Here is a 16,206-nt window from a genome sequence, read left to right on the forward strand (position 1 = left end):
CAAACATAGTGTTTGACGAGTGTGACCAACTTTTTACTATTGATGCCGCCTATGCTGCATCAATAGTAAAATATAGAATGTAAAAAATAATAATAAAAAAAATATTTTTATTCTCACCTTCCGACGTCCCACGCAGCCTTCCCGCCTCTCTTCACGTTTCCGGTCCCAGTAATCCTTTGCAACAATTACCGCGATGACGTCCGTTCTCGTGGGATCGCTACGTCTCGCGGTCATTCGTGATGATGTCGCGCAAATGACCGCGAGACTTCGCGATCCCGCGAGAACGGACGTCATAGCTCGCAAAGGCTTACAATTATTTACATTTTTTTTAACTTTATTCTTACTTTTACACTTAGTTCCACTAAGGGACACTTATTTTGTGCAGGCTAATTGTTTCTATAGCATGCAGATGAAACAGCATCTGCATGCCATTCAGTGCCTTGCAAAAGTATTCGGCCCCCTGGAACATTTCAACCTTTTCCCACATATTCTTCAAACAAAGATATCAAATGTAAATTTTTGGTGAAGAATCAACAACAAGTGGGACACAATTGTGAAGTTGAAAAAAATTTATTGGTTATTTTAAATTTTTGTGGAAATTCAAAAGCTGAAAAGTGGGGCGTGCAACATAATTCGCCCCCTTTACTTTCAGTGCAGCAAACTCACTCCAGAAGTTCATTGTCGATCTCTGAATGATCCAATGTTGCGCTAAATGACTAATGATGATAAATATAATCCACCTGTGTGTAATCAAGTCTCTGTATAAATGCACCTGCTCTGTGATAGTCTCAGGGTTCTGTTTGAAGCACAGAGAGCATAATGAAGACCAAGGAACACAACAGGCAGGTCCGTGATACTGTTGTGGAGAAGTTTAAAGTTTTGGAAATCATTTTGTATCCAAATCCAGCTTTAAACATCCCAAGGAGCACTGTGCAAGTGATCATATTGAAATGGAAGGAGTATCATACCACTGCAAATCTACCAAGACCCGGCCGTCCCTCTAAACTTTCATCTCAAGCAAGGAGAAGACTAATCAGAGATGCAGCCAAGAGGCCCATGATCACTCTTGATGAAGTGCAGAGATCTATAGCTTAGGTGGGACAGTCTGTCGTACACTGCACAAATCTGGCCATTATGGAAGAGTGGCAAGAAGAAAACCATTTCTCAGAGATATCCATAAAAAGTGTTGTTTAAAGTTTGCAACAAGCCACCTGGGAGACACACCAAACATGTGTAGGAAGGTGCTCTGGTCAGATGAAACCAAAATCAAACTTTTTGGTAACAATGTCAAACGATATGTTTGGCATAAAGGCAGCACAGCTCATAACCCTGAGCACACCATCCCCACTGTCAAACATGGTGGTGGCAGCATCATGGTTTGGGCCTGCTTTTCTTCATCAGGGACAGGGAAGATGGTTAAATTTGATGGGAAGATGGATGGAGACAAATAAAGGACCATTCTTGAAGAAACCTGTTGGAGTCTGCAAAAGACCAGAGACCGGGACGGAGATTTGTCTTCCAACAAGACAATGATGCCAATCATAAAGCAAAATCTACAATGGAATGGTTCACAAATAAACGTATCCAGGTGTTAGAATGGCCAAGTCAAAGTCCAGACCTGAATCCAATCGAGAATCTGTGGAAAGAGAAGAAAACTGCTGTTCACAAACGATCTCCATCAAACCTCACTGTGATCGAGCTGTTTGCCAAGGAAGAATGGGCAAGAATTTCAGTCTCTCGATGTACAAAACTGATAGAGACATACCCCAAGTGACTTGTAGCTGTAATCGCAGTTCTTTCTGCTATACGGTTTTACCGTCAGCAGATTTAAATACTTTGCCTACAATTTCCAGTTTATAATCCATTTTTTGAAAAATGGGGAGGAGCTTGTGGAGTCTTGCTTTTCTAGTTTCTGGCCCATTGTGCAACAGAAACTGGTGTTTGACCAAATTTTAGGAACATGATCACCATTGGGGGTCTCGGTCCTTGTTCATTAGGCTGGACCCCTCTTTGTATATGGATTTTTGTACCACAATGATACCACTTTGGCTCTGATTGGCCTTTTATATACCTAAACTTTTTTCTGTCTACCTACACATTAGTGTATTTGTATCAGCGCCTGCTCTATCTTTGGGTAATCTCATTGTGAAGTTTCTCATAATAAATATGTTGTTTAATTTGCATTCATTTATGCTGTGATCTATATGTAATCTTTAAGATTTGTCTTACACTTTTCCATGATATCTGTGCTTTTTGAGTCTTCTATTAGCATCTGCCCTCTTCACTAGAGCCTTTGTGTGCTCTGCGCTGGCACATCAGAGATAAGATAAGCTGGGCAATACATCAGTGCCTTTATCCATTATGGTGCCAATCGTTTGCCCTGCGCATTAGCAATTCCATTCCACGCTTGCACATGTGTCATTTTGTTAAAATTATTTTTCGCAATGGTATAATTAGGGTTTTGTTTGGCTTTTTATATACCTATTTTTTCCTTTACATACTTATATACGTGTGCATCTATATCAGCGCTTGCTCCACCTTTGGGTAACTACATTGTAAAGTGGTTTATAACAAATACGCTGTGTAATTTGCACTCATGTACGCTGTGATTTACTTGCCATTTTTTTATTTATTTATTTTTTTGGCTTACTCCTATTCATGATGTTAATGCCATCCGACGTCTTTATTATCTTCTGCTCGTGTTACTAGAGCCCTTGTGTGTTTGCGCCTGCGCATTAGATAAGAGACGCCGACCGTTATTGTGGTATTTTTACTTCTTGATGATAATCGCCAGTTTCGGCACTACATTGACTCCCTGCTGTTATTATGGCAATCGTTCATTCAGTGTTTATGCATTGGATATCAATCATGGTATATAGCACTCTAATGTTCTCTTTTTGGGTTACTATGGCAGATTTATTTACTGCGCCTGCATATTGAAGCCTGTTACACTATATAGTTTGTTCAGTATCTGCCTTTGTCATTAAAACATTTGCTTGTATTGCACTTGCGCATTAAGTGTTAGAAGCGTTGATATATCACCATAGCGTGTCTATCTAGTATGGGGTTAACTACCTGTTTTACACGTGCGCAGTGATAATTTGCATTAAAATGATTTTCCCCTTGTTACCGCGGTAACCGCCCGCCTCACGCTTGCGTACTGGGCATGTAACATGTCATACAACACTTCAATGCTTTTCTCCTGTTACTGTGGCAGCTCTCCTTCTCGCGCCTGGGCATTGAAGCTTGTTACATCACGCAGTTCCTACCAGGAAATGACTACGAGTCCTAGACCACCCCTTTCTCTCCAGCGTGATCGCGCCTCCCGGTCTCCATCTTTACTGCGGCTAATTAGGTAGGTCGCCGCGGCTGCATCCTATATGCTTTCCCACACATTTGACCCATCTGTCCCATGAGAGAGAGAGAGAGAGAGAGAGAGAGAGAGAGAGAGAGAGAGAGAGAGAGAGAGAGAGAGAGAGAGAGAGAGATTTTTTTTTTTGGTCCGGCACCCAGAAAGAATTCCGGGTTAAATGAGTGTCTGGAGGATCCGCCAGAGGATGGTAATGGACAGCAACTTTTGGCGGATCCGCAAAAAAAATGGATGCAACGGACGGCAATCCGTCACAATCCCCCAATAATGGAAGTCAATGGGGAAATAAACGGATCCTCAAAAGAAAATTGCGGATCCGTTTTTTTCAAAACCTGGTGGTTTGTGACTGATTGTAAAAAACTGAAGTGTGAAAGAGGCCTTATTGGCTCTATCTTGGGTGTGAGGTATTCTACAGCTTGTTGTATTCTCTTGCATTATCCTATTGCGCTGTGTCCTTGATTATTTGTGTGGCTCTTTTATATTGAAGGGACATTTTGTGTCTAATATTGTGAACACGCTCATTTTTCCTTTCATGTTGTCTGTGGGCATTTAATGGTTGTTTCACATCGTGTGTTCTATTGTTTACACCGTTTACATACTGGCCCACCCTGAGACACATCTATTATTGTAGCCCGTTTATTTTCATGGGTTTTGTGATTATTCATTACAATGAATTGATAGATTTTTTGTGATGTAATATGTTCACAAGCATGTTTTTTTGTATTTGATAATTTTTGCCTGAGCCAATCTACCTGTCATCATAATACGGGGTGTATTTTGTTGGCTCTACTATGAGCCTTTGTGCTTTGCATGTGTCATTTTATGACTTTTAAATGTTTTTATATGGTGTTGTCTTTCTGTAATCAATAAAATTTACATTTTGGTGTGGTGATCCCTGCTTTTTGGTCAGTAGCTTTTTTCTACAAATTTTAGCAGCAAAAGGTGGCGCAACAAAGTATTAAGTTAAAGGGGCCAAATAATATTGCACGCCCCACTTTTCAGTTTTTGAATTTCCACAAAAATTTAAAATAACCAATAAATTTCGTTCGACTTCACAGCTGTGTCCCACTTGTTGTTAATTCTTCACCAAAAATTTACATTTGGTATCTTTATGTTTGAAGCATGAAATGTGGGAAAAGGTTGAAAAGTTCTAGGGGGCTGAATACTTTCGCAAGGCACTGTATCAGCTATCAGCGCTGCCCTTTCTGCACACTGACCTGAGAGACTTCCTGACATGCACTGCACATGACAGTAACTCTCTCAGCTCTGGTAACCCGGATGTCGTCACATGACGACATCTTGTTACCATAGCAGCAATCGGGACCCTGCGTCACGCCGCGGGGTCTCTGATCCAAAGGCAGAGGGGCTGTCAGCCCCTCTGCCGGCATCAGAACGCTGCGATCTTGTTTGAACGCAGTTTTCCAGGGATTAAAGTGCCGGAAACAGTCTATGACCGCCCCTGGCACTCAGTGCTGGGAGTCAGCTGTGAGAAACCACCCATGAGCACAGCTGATCGTCATGACGTGCTATCCTGTCCATGGTTTGATTGTGCTGGGGCACATGGAAGGGATAGTACGCCAGCTGCAACAAAGGGTATAAGCTGTGTTTGTTTTTCAGTTTTACCAAATAAATTGTACTCTTTGCACAAAGACAACTTAACTTTTTTTGTTTATATGTGATTACTTTTTAATAGCAGGCTTAACTTTAAGTATGCTTTACATATGAAATATCGAAAGGATGAACAAATATATTAAATAACATGAATAAATAGCAAACATTATAAAGCATTACAGAGAAACAAAACTGGTACAGGAGACAGTATTTTCCTGTAAAGTTCTCAAGATCTCTTCCATTATCAAGAAGGAATTTTCACTGTTTATGATTACCACCAAGAAAGTGAAAATTTGTTTCTGTTAAAATCTATCTTACGTGTAAAACTGTGTATTCCACTAAACAACCATGTTTAAAATTTTAGACCATAGCTCTTGAAAACCACAAGGGATATATTTAGAAAGAACACTGGAAACTTTTGCTTACAAAACATATAAAAGATTATAGAGAAGATGCTATCAGTTTCCAATGAGGAATTAATCAGACTACATACGCATTTGTGCTTTGCACATTTGGGTGCATACACTCAATAGGTATACACCTGACAGTGGGCACAATCAGTATGCATGAAGAAGCATCCATCCATCATAGGAACACATTAAAAAGTATATTGCATTTTATTTGATTCTTTTCTGTACCTCTTTTGTGTAGGAAAGTAGAGTCTGCTGCATTTTCCTATGAAGTAAAATAAGCATGATTGTGTCCACTGGCCAGATGAAGGCCAAATGAACACACTTAGATCAATGATTCCCTATGGCAACATTGCAGTATACATCAGGAAAAACTCCTGACATAGACTATAGGAAAAGACTCAGTATGCACCTGACCTCAGCCAAATTCAGAAATGACATGGGGTTCTGTTGTGTGATTTTCCTTCAGATTCTATAAAGAAATTAACTAAAAATAACCAATGAACATATGAATAATTGTTTCCCAAGAACACATCACTTAGCTTACCATTTTGTGTTAATTTGGTTGAACACACAAGTGTTGAAATCGAGAAAGCATCACGTGAACTAACTGACAATCCACCAGAACTGCTCCCGTTTCTGTTGAAAGTTGAACTTTTCGTGAACATTTGCTGACGAGTAGAAGGAAGGGAAAGATAAGTGCTAGCGTCTTCCATTTTTTTGCCATCACCCTGAAAAAGACAAATGAGGAAGAGTTCAACAACATTTTGCTTTTTAATTGCTGTGGCAGCTATTGCAAATAATTTCTAAAAAAATGTTTTGTGACGTTTTATTCAAATTGTATGTGTTGGAATATGTTTGGTGCAACATCTCCATTCCTGTTTATGAGTGTTCAATTGCTAAATTTGTATGCTGTTTTGTTAGAACAAATAAAAATCTCCCAGTGGCTCACACAGGCATAGCATGTGACTGTATTTCCTGTGTCTATGTATGAGAGAAGCAGCCTGCTGTAGATGCTGCACAGATAGAGACACACAACTGATTTATTTCTGATTAAAAGCTTATCATATATTGTTCCGGTTTGTTCCTAAATAAAGAAGCTCTGTTGTTACACACTTGGAGAGTATCCTGAATAATCCACTAGCAACAAGTTTTGGGCCCAGAGTGACACAGAACCCCAGAGTAACACAGCAACAGAAGCCCAAAGCAAAAGCAGCACAGAGCAACAGAGAAGATGTCCACTAGCAGCAATCCTGTCAAGTTCTCAGTGTCAAGCCTCAATAAACAAAACTACCCATCTTGGAAATTCAAAGTGAGAATGCTGCTCATAAAGAGAAGGTACGTGGAAATATACTCAGGAACAAGTGTCTCATCCATTACCAGATGACTAGCTAGAGAAGGATCAGAAAGCACAAAGCACGATCTCCTTCAGTGTAGATGATAATCAGATTGTGCATATATGCAAGTGTGTAACGGCAAAGGAGATGTGGGATGAGTTACAGAAAGTGCATGAAAGATCAAATCTCAGCAATAAGCTTTATCTCATGAGAAAAGTGCATCAGTCTAAGCTAAGTGATGGAGAGAATATACAGGACTATATAAGAAACACCCTAGAGATTGTGGAGCATCTCAGAGGTCTTGGAGAAGAAATTAAAGATTTTCATGTTGCTGCACTTCTATTAAGTGGTCTTCCAGAAAGTTATGACACACTCATGACTGCACTAGATGCATGACCAGATGATAAGATGAAACGTGAATGTTGTCTGTAAAAAGCTCGGTCACCTTAAAGCAGACTGCAGAATTTGGAAAGCAAGAATGAGTCAGCTTAAAAAGCAAAACAGTCATCAAAGGGTTAAAACAGCTGTAAGGGAAGATTCTGCATGTGTTGAAGCTGCATTTAATGCCAGTACAGGCCCATCTGCAAAGCATATATGGTGCAAGCAGCCGTATGACAAATAAAGATTTCTTCACTGACCTTAATGAAAGCATGTCAGAAAAGGTCATCTTAGCTAATGGTCACTATATGACTTCAGAAGGAGTAAGAGATTGCTACCTCCACTGTCCAGTTTCCTAAGCACAAAGTAGAAAGGTCCCAAAAAAGGATGTTGTCAATGTTCCCAGCCTTGATAGCAATCTTCTGTCAGTAAAGAAGCTCATGCAAAAGGGGAATGTAGTTACTTTTAAAGATAACAGCTGCATAATTTCAAAGAAGGGTCACACTCTTGCAGAAGATGAAATTTATCAACTAAAATGCAAATAAAGCATGTATAGTGCTAGACAAGATCTACATAAGAACTGTATCCATGTATGGCACAGACGTCTTGGGCACAAAGACCCAGATGCAGTAAAGAAGCTAGCTCAATGTCCAAATGGTATTGAAATCAACCAGTGTAGTCAAATGATGAAGTGCACTAGCTGTTTTAAAGGGAAAATGTCCTGAAAATCCTTTCCTAAAATAAGCACCACTAGATCTGCACAGCCACTGGATCTGATACATACAGATATATGCGGTCGAATGAGTGTTCAAACTCCAGGCAAGAAGAGATTTTCTCACATTCATTGATGTCTACTCCAGATATACTGTTGCCTACCTGCTTCACAGTAAGGATGAAGTTCCACAGAAACTTGAAGAATAGCTTGCTGTAGTGTTTAACAAATTTGGAAGAATGCCAAAAGCCCTGAGTGCAGATAATTGAACCAAATATACAAGTGGTATGGTACAAACCATTTTGAAAAGGGACTACCATTCCATACAACCCAGAACAAAATGGCATTGCAGAGAGAAAGAATCGTACTGTCTGTGAAAGTGGAAGAAGTATGTTTGATGCGAATCTACCTACAACGTATTAAGGTCCCATTGCATTTAGCAATGAACCAGCGATCCCGACAATGATACGACCCGGTCAGGATCGCTGGTGCATCACTAAATGGTCGCAAGTGAGCTTCCAAACAGGCAAGATCTCACCAGTGACGCAGCGATGCCCGGCGGTTGTTACTTACCTGTCAGATGGCAGCGATGATGACTTCTTCCTCCAGCGTCCATGCGTCACTCGTCGGCGCCAGCTGGACTCCAGCGAGAAGAAAAGGGTCCAGGACGTTCTCGTGCGATCAGCGATATCCAGCGGGGGGGCCGTTCGGAGGTAAGTAAGTGTCACATGTAGCGAGATCGCTAGCGATGTCGCTGTTGCGTCACAATATCCATGACGCTTTAGCGATAACGCTAGCGATATCACTATGTGTAAAAGGCAGTTTATGGAAAAGCCATCATGACTACCTGGCACTCTTATTTGTGGCTTAACCTGATATCTTCAAAACAAACTCCATATTAGCTATAAAACTGCAAGAAGCGTAACCTGAAGCACCTCAGAATATTTGAAAGCAAAACCTCTATGTATGTTCCCAAAGAAAAACGTTCCAAGTGAGAATCACATGCAAAGCAAAAAGTCCTGGTGGGCTATAGCGAAACTGAAAAGGGATACAGAATCTTGCACCCAGAGACCAGCACAGTAACAATGAGTAGAGATGTAGTGATTGATGAAAACTCTGTATCGCTCAAATTCCATGAAATTGCACCAGTTATTCAACCCAAGAAGCAAGAACAAGAATCTCAATTACCAAACCCAGATGCCAAAAAGGAAAACACTGAAGTGTGGATAAGCTCTGGAGCCACCAAGGAAGACACAGAAGAACCAAGTCAACCTCCAGTCAGGAGATCAGAAAGGCCAAACAAAGATATCCCAGCTAGACACCCTTATTATATGGTCAACACACTTCCTGAACCAGAGCCACAGTCATAGCAAGAGATACAAAAATTGCCTGTCCACGAGAAGCAGAAGTAGATAAATGCTGTTAATGAAGAGATGGAGTCCCTTCACCAACTCCAGACATGGGAGCTTACTGAGCTACCACAATGAAAAGGAAATTGCACAGCTAGGTGAAATTCTCAACCAGCACTTTGAGACTAAGGACCTTGGAAATGTGACATTATTTGGGAAACCAAATAGAGAGAGAGGAAGATGGGAGTTTTCTTCTCAACCAAAGTTCTAAAATTTCCACAATCCTAAACCAGTTTGGAATGTGACCAACGAATCCAGTTCAAACTACTAACACTGACCTACAAAGCCATCCACAACCTTTCCCCTCCCTATATCCCAGAACTAATCTCCAAATGTCTTCCCTCACGTAATCTTCGATCCTCCCCAGACCTCCTGCTCTCCTCCACACTTATTCGTTCCTCACAGAACCGCCTCCAAGATTTCTTCCGAATATCCCCTATCCTCTGGAATTCCATGCCTCAACACGTCTAATTATCCACCACCCTTGGATCCTTCAAGCGGAACCTGAAAACCCATCTTTTCAGGAAAGCTTACAGCCCGCAATAACCATTCTGCCACTTCACCACCGCCCGAGCTGCCGCCTCATCACCACCAGATCTGCTGCACCCCCAACCTTCTGTCTCTTCCCCACTATTCAGTAGAATGTAAGTCCGCAAGAGCAGGGTCCTCTCCCCTCTGTTCCAGTCTGTCATTGTAAATTTGTTTACTGTTAACGATATCTATAACTTTGCATGTAACCCCCCTTCTCATGTACAGCACCATAGAATTAATGGCGCTATATAAATAAATAATAATAATGTCAGAAGCAAAAGGTTCGTCAACACCAATGGATCTGTCCTACTTAAAGTTGGAAGGAGAAGATGATCTTCTACCCAGCAATGAGACTTACAGACAATGAATGGGGGCGCTTCTGTACATAGCAACCACAACTTGTCCGTATATCACAGTCACAGCCGGAATTCTCTGCCGACGTGTAAGCAAGCCAAGCCAAAGAGACTGGAATGCAATTAAGAAAATTATTCAAATTCTTGCACTCAACTCATTAGAGATGAGAGAATGTGTTCCGAAAATGTTCGCCAATCCCAAATTCGGCAAGAACGTAGCAAATTTTGATTCATGTTCGCTTTCACGAGCATTTTTACAAAAAGTTGTCAAAAGTTGGTCAAAGTTCGGTAAATTATTGTGTTTCCACTAATGCTTTTGTTATTACTTTGGCTATGATAGTAGTGCTGTATGAAGAACAGGGGGCGAGGGGATGAGGTTGATGAGGGGAGAAGATGTGTCTAGGTCAGAGGAGCATGTGGAGACGTTACAGCAGCTGCGCACACTTTTTATTTTATTTCTTCCCTAAATTTTATGTGTGTTGAATCCAGCAACCAACAGGGAGCTGAAAGTGAACGTATCCTGTATGAAAGCGATCTTCCAGCATCAAAGTAGATTGTGCAAAAACTGTGTGGCACTCTCCCAAAGTCCTATTAGCTACTCTAAATCTTTTGTGATTTCAGCGGCACATCAGAAGGTTAGATTTCTACCTAAAAATCATTAGGCCTATTAAAAATCTATAGGCCTATTAAAAATCAATAGGCCTAATATAGTGTTACAGCCTGGAGGGCCAATTCGCTTTCCTAAAAACTTTGTGATAAAACTGTGTTTCAGTGGCAAATCAGAAGGCCAGATTTCTTCGTAAAAATCATTAGGCCTATTATAGTGGTGCAACCACGAGGCCCAGTTAGCTACTCTAACTCATTTGTGCTAAAACTGTGTTTCAGTGGCAAATCAGAAAGCCTGATTTCCACATAAAAATAGTTAGTCCTAATAGTGGTGCAGCTACTAGGTGTAATTAGCTACTACAAATCATTTGTGCTAAAACCGTATTTCAGTGCCAAATCAAAAGGCTATATTTCCACTAAAAATTCTTAGATAGTGTGCCTGAACAACACTGTTATGCCTAAGAAAAGAAATATTGATTGACATTTAGTGACAGGTGACTGACAGCTGTGGGCCTGAAGGCCGTTAAACAGCAGGGTACAAGAGGGGAAAGCTACTTGCAACATGAGTGAGAAAAAGCAAGGTCATGGTGGAAGAGGGAATAGGCTTGGTGTTGGACGTGTACATGGGTTAGTTGTTAATGTGCATGAAAGATCAACTGAACAATCACCGTCTTATCCAAAAACCACTGATTAGAGTTAAGCGAAACAGGTCGGTCAGATTCAAAAGTCGCCGACTTTCACCAAAGTCAGGTTTTGCTGAGCGAAACCCAACCATAGCGTGAGGTCGGCCATGCGGTCGCCGTTCCCATAATGCTTACAGGCGCCTTTTCTCAGCCAATGAGCAAGGACGCACACTGTGGGCAACGCGATGACATGGGCAGCGGCCACCACCATCTTAGAGAAGGGCATTGCAGTGATTGGCTTGCTTTGTGTGGCGTCACAGTGGCTATAAAAGCCCTGACCGCCGACCGCCATTTTACTTCTGCCGATCTTAGCATAGGGAGAGGTTGCTGCCGCTGTTTCTCAACAGGGAGAGTGTTAGGCGGGAAAGAAAAAAGATAGGCAGGAAAGAAAAAAGAATCTGTGCTTCTGCTGATAGCAATTGTGCTGTACAGTTAGTGTGCAGTGACAGGGGAGGATTTTCTTGTGTGCAGCAGCGCTGGTTATTAGGCCGCCTGATAGCTGCATTGCTGTGTTCCACGGCTGCTGTTAGTTGTGTGGTTAGGATCAGGGGTCTGCAATCCACGTAGTTCCCAACCTCTCTGGTTTTCTGTGACTTAGCTTGGTTTTGTTTTCCTCCTCGGTAACCCAATCATAACATCTGCTGTTTGGATTATGGTCAAATACATACTGGGAGAGCGTCTGTGTGTGATGACAGAGATAAATACCGAGATTTAAATTTTCCCCTACAGTGTATACAGCTGTACGTTTCTGATACAGTACCATATATCTGCTGTTTGGATTACAGTCAAATACATACTGGGAGAGTGCCTGTGTGTGACTACGGAAATAAATACCGAGATTTAAATTTTCCCCTACACTGTATACAGGTGTACGTTTCTGATACAATACCGTATATCTGCTGTTTGGATAACGGTCAAATCCATACTGAGACAGTGTCTGTGTGTGACTAAGGGAATATATGAAAGGAGATTTAAATTTTCCCCTACACTGTATACAGCTGTATGTTTCTGATACAGTACCATATATCTGCTGTTTGGATTACGGTCAAATACATACTGGGAGAACGTCTGTATGTGACTACGGAAATAAATACTGCTTGCTCAGGGTACCAGCACTTGCAATACTTACCTCTCCCTGCTCCCCGCTGTGACCTCTTCCGCGTTTCCTGACATTCAGGTCAGATAGCACAATGAGGTCACGTCTGTACGCCCTCTGCCTGAACAGTCCAAGTGCACAGAGCTGGAAGATGGCCACGCTGAGGAATCTAGAGTAGAGCAGTGCCCAGCGAGGAGAGGTATATCTTTTTTTAATGTTTGGAGCAATATATGGGGAGCATTATACACTGGAGAATTATATATGGTGCCCATCATACACTTGAGCATCAAAGATAGGGCCCATTATACAATCGAGCATCGTATGGGGCCCATTACATATGGAGCATTATATGGGTCCATCATACACTGGAGCATTACAATCTTAGGAGGATATCTGTTTGTGCAGGTAACTATTACTGTGCATAATTATCAGGCAACTTAATAAAAACTAAATATATACCCATCTCACTTGTTTGTTTTCACCATGTAAACCAATATAACACAAAATTTAGAATTAAACATTTCTGACATTCAAAAAAAAGGGACCAACATAGCCAGCTTTCTTTACGAAGATACTCAAAAGCCTTCCATCCATAGATTCTGTCAGTTGCTTGATCTGTTTACGATCAACATTGGGACCCGAAAAGGTCCCACAAGTTCATCTTTGATGATGCCAGCTCATACCAGTACCCCACCTCCACCTTGCTGGTGTCTGAGTCAGAGTGGAGCTCTCTGGCCTTTACTGATCCAGCCTCGTGGCCATCCATCTGGCCCATCAATAGTCACTCTCATTTCATCAGTCCATAAAACCTTAGAAAAATCTGTCGTAACATATTTCTTGGACCAGCCTTGATGTTTTATCTTATGTTTCTTGTTCAAAGGTGGTCATTTTCCAGCCTTCCTTACCTTGGCCATGTCCCTGAGTATGGCACACCTTGTGCTTTTTGATACTCCAGTAACGTTGCAGCTCTGAAATATGGTAAAAGTGGCGTCAAATGGCATCTTGGCAGCTTCACGCTTGATTTTCCTTAATTCATGGGCAGTTATTTTAAGCCTTTTTTTTTTTATCAACACGCTTCGTGCGACCCTGTTAGCTATTTGCCATGAAACGCTTTATTTTTCAGTGATCACGCTACAAAAGTTTGGCAATTTCAAGACTGCTGCATCCCTCTGCAGACATAAAGAACAGTTTGGCTCCAGCTGCATATAAAATTCCTCTTCATTGGATGAAGTTAAAATTAGCGCATGATTTGACTCTCCATATAGCCGCACCAGGACAGAGGCTACGAGTTTCGACTTATACGGTCTTTGTCAAAGCCATACTCAGTCTCAGACCTAGGTCAGCTATATATATATATATATATATATATATATATATATATATATATATATATATATATATATATATATATATGAGACTAGCCAATGAAAATGCATACAAAAAATCACATGACACTTTAGACAGGTCCTTTTCAGGTAAAGACAATGCATGTAACAATAAACATAGCAATACTAAAATCATTAACAATAATGCAACATTAAGTCATTTCTTTTGTTAAGGCCACTCTGATATCTGGTATTTAAATGATAAATCCAAAATGCTTCCCGGGTGAGAAGACGCCGACTGGTGTCTCCCCCTCGAGATGATAGCATTACACGTTCAATCCCCTGTATTTTAAATTGAGACGTACTTCTAGCATGACATTCAATAAAATGTCTAGAAGTCGCTGAAATATTTCTTTCAAAATTGTTTATGTTAGCTATGTCATACACATGCTTCCTAATATTCATTTTTAATTGCCTTGATGTGCATCCAATACATTTGTGGCCAAAAGTATTGACACCCCTGCTATTCTGTCAGATAATACTCAGTTTCTTCCTGAAAATGATTGCAAGCACAAATTCTTTGGTATTATTATCTTCATTTAATTTGTCTTAAATGAAAAAACACAAAAGAGAATGAAGCAAAAAGCAAAACATTGCTCATTTCACACAAAACTCCAAAAATGGGTCAGACAAAAGTATTGGCACCCTCAGCCTAATACTTGGTTGCACAACCTTTAGCCAAAATAACTGCGACCAACCGCTTCCGGTAACCATCAATGAGTTTCTTACAATGCTCTGCTGGAATTTTACACCATTCTTCTTTGGCAAACTGCTCCAGGTCCCTGATATTTGATGGGTGCCTTCTCCAAACTGCCATTTTTAGATCTCTCCACAGGTGTTCTATGGGATTCAGGTCTGGACTCATTGCTGGCCACCTTAGAAATCTCCAGTGCTTTCTCTCAAACCATTTTCTAGTGCTTTTTGAAGTGTGTTTTGGGTCATTGTCCTGCTGGGAGACCCATGACCTCTGAGGGAGACCCAGCTTTCTCACACTGGGCCCTACATTATGCTGCAAAATTTGTTGGTAGTCTTCAGACTTCATAATGCCATGCACATGGTCAAGCAATCCAGTGCCAGAAGCAGCAAAGCAACCCCAAAACATCAGGAAACCTCCACCATGTTTGACTGTAGGGACAGTGTTCTTTTCTTTGAATGCCTTTTTTTTTCTCCTGTAAACTATGTTGATGCCTTTGCCCAAAAAGCTCTACTTTTGTCTCATCTGACCAGAGAACATTCTTCCAAAACGTTTTAGGCTTTTTCAGGTAAGTTTTGGCAAACTCCAGCATGGCTTTTTTATGTCTCGGGGTAAGAAGTGGGGTCTTCCTGGGTCTCCTACCATACAGTCCCTTTTCATTCAGACGCCGACGGATAGTACGGGTTGACACTGTTGTACCCTCGGACTGCAGGGCAGCTTGAACATGTTTGGATGTTAGTCGAGGTTCTTTATCCAACATCCGCACAATCTTGCGTTGAAATCTCTTATCAATTTTTCTTTTCTGTCCACATCTAGGGAGGCTAGCCACAGTGCCATGGGCTTTAAACTTCTTGATGACACTGTGCACGGTAGACACAGGAACATTAAGGTCTTTGGAGATGGACTTGTAGCCTTGAGATTGCTCATGCTTCCTCACAATTTGGTTTCTCAAGTCCCCAGACAGTTCTTTGGTCTTCTTTCTTTTCTCCATGCTCAATGTGGTACACACAGGGACACAGGACATTAGTTGAGTCAACTTTAATCCATGTCAACTGGCTGCAAGTGTGATTTAGTAATTGCCAACACCTGTTAGGTGCCACAGGTAAGTTACAGGTGCTGTTAATTACACAAATTAGAGAAGCATCACATGATTTTTCGAACAGTGCCAATACTTTTGTCCACCCTCTTTTTTATGTTTGGTGTGGAATTAGATCCAATTTGGCTTTAGGACAATTCTTTTTGTGTTTTTTCATTTAAGACAAATTAAATGAAGATAATAATACCAAAGAATTTGTGTTTGCAATCATTTTCAGGAAGAAACTGAGTATTATCTGACAGAATTGCATGGGTGTCAATACTTTTGGCCACAACTGTATATGATAAATTGTAGGCATCACAATTAATTTTGTATACTATATTTTTTGAATTACAATTGATATAGTTTTTAATTTTAAACCTCAAAGTATAATCACTGATATTAAATTCTTTTGATATCTGCGCGTGTTTACACGTCTTGCAGCTAATAGCGCCACATTTGTAAAAACCCTTGCATGTAAGCCAATTGTCTTGAGGTTTTTTACAATTTAACGAAAACATACTCGGCGATAGTATGTTTCCCAGGGAGGGAGCTC

The 16,206-nt window shown here is 40.9% G+C and overlaps 1 protein-coding gene across 1 annotated transcript in view; it reads right to left on the reverse strand.

The window, feature by feature from the left end:
* Nucleotides 1-16,206, reverse strand: part of DOCK2 (dedicator of cytokinesis 2) — a 1,017,649-nt gene that overhangs the window by 687,309 nt on the left and 314,134 nt on the right. Inside the window, exon 18 of the mRNA XM_073573729.1 lies at nucleotides 5,939-6,122. Coding sequence (XP_073429830.1) covers nucleotides 5,939-6,122 — 184 coding nt within the window. The remainder of the gene's footprint in view (nucleotides 1-5,938; nucleotides 6,123-16,206) is intronic.

This window comes from Dendrobates tinctorius, unplaced genomic scaffold (genome assembly GCF_039654945.1).
Source record: "Dendrobates tinctorius isolate UK_male_01 unplaced genomic scaffold, ASM3965494v1 ptg000036l, whole genome shotgun sequence".
NCBI lineage: Eukaryota > Metazoa > Chordata > Amphibia > Anura > Dendrobatidae > Dendrobates > Dendrobates tinctorius.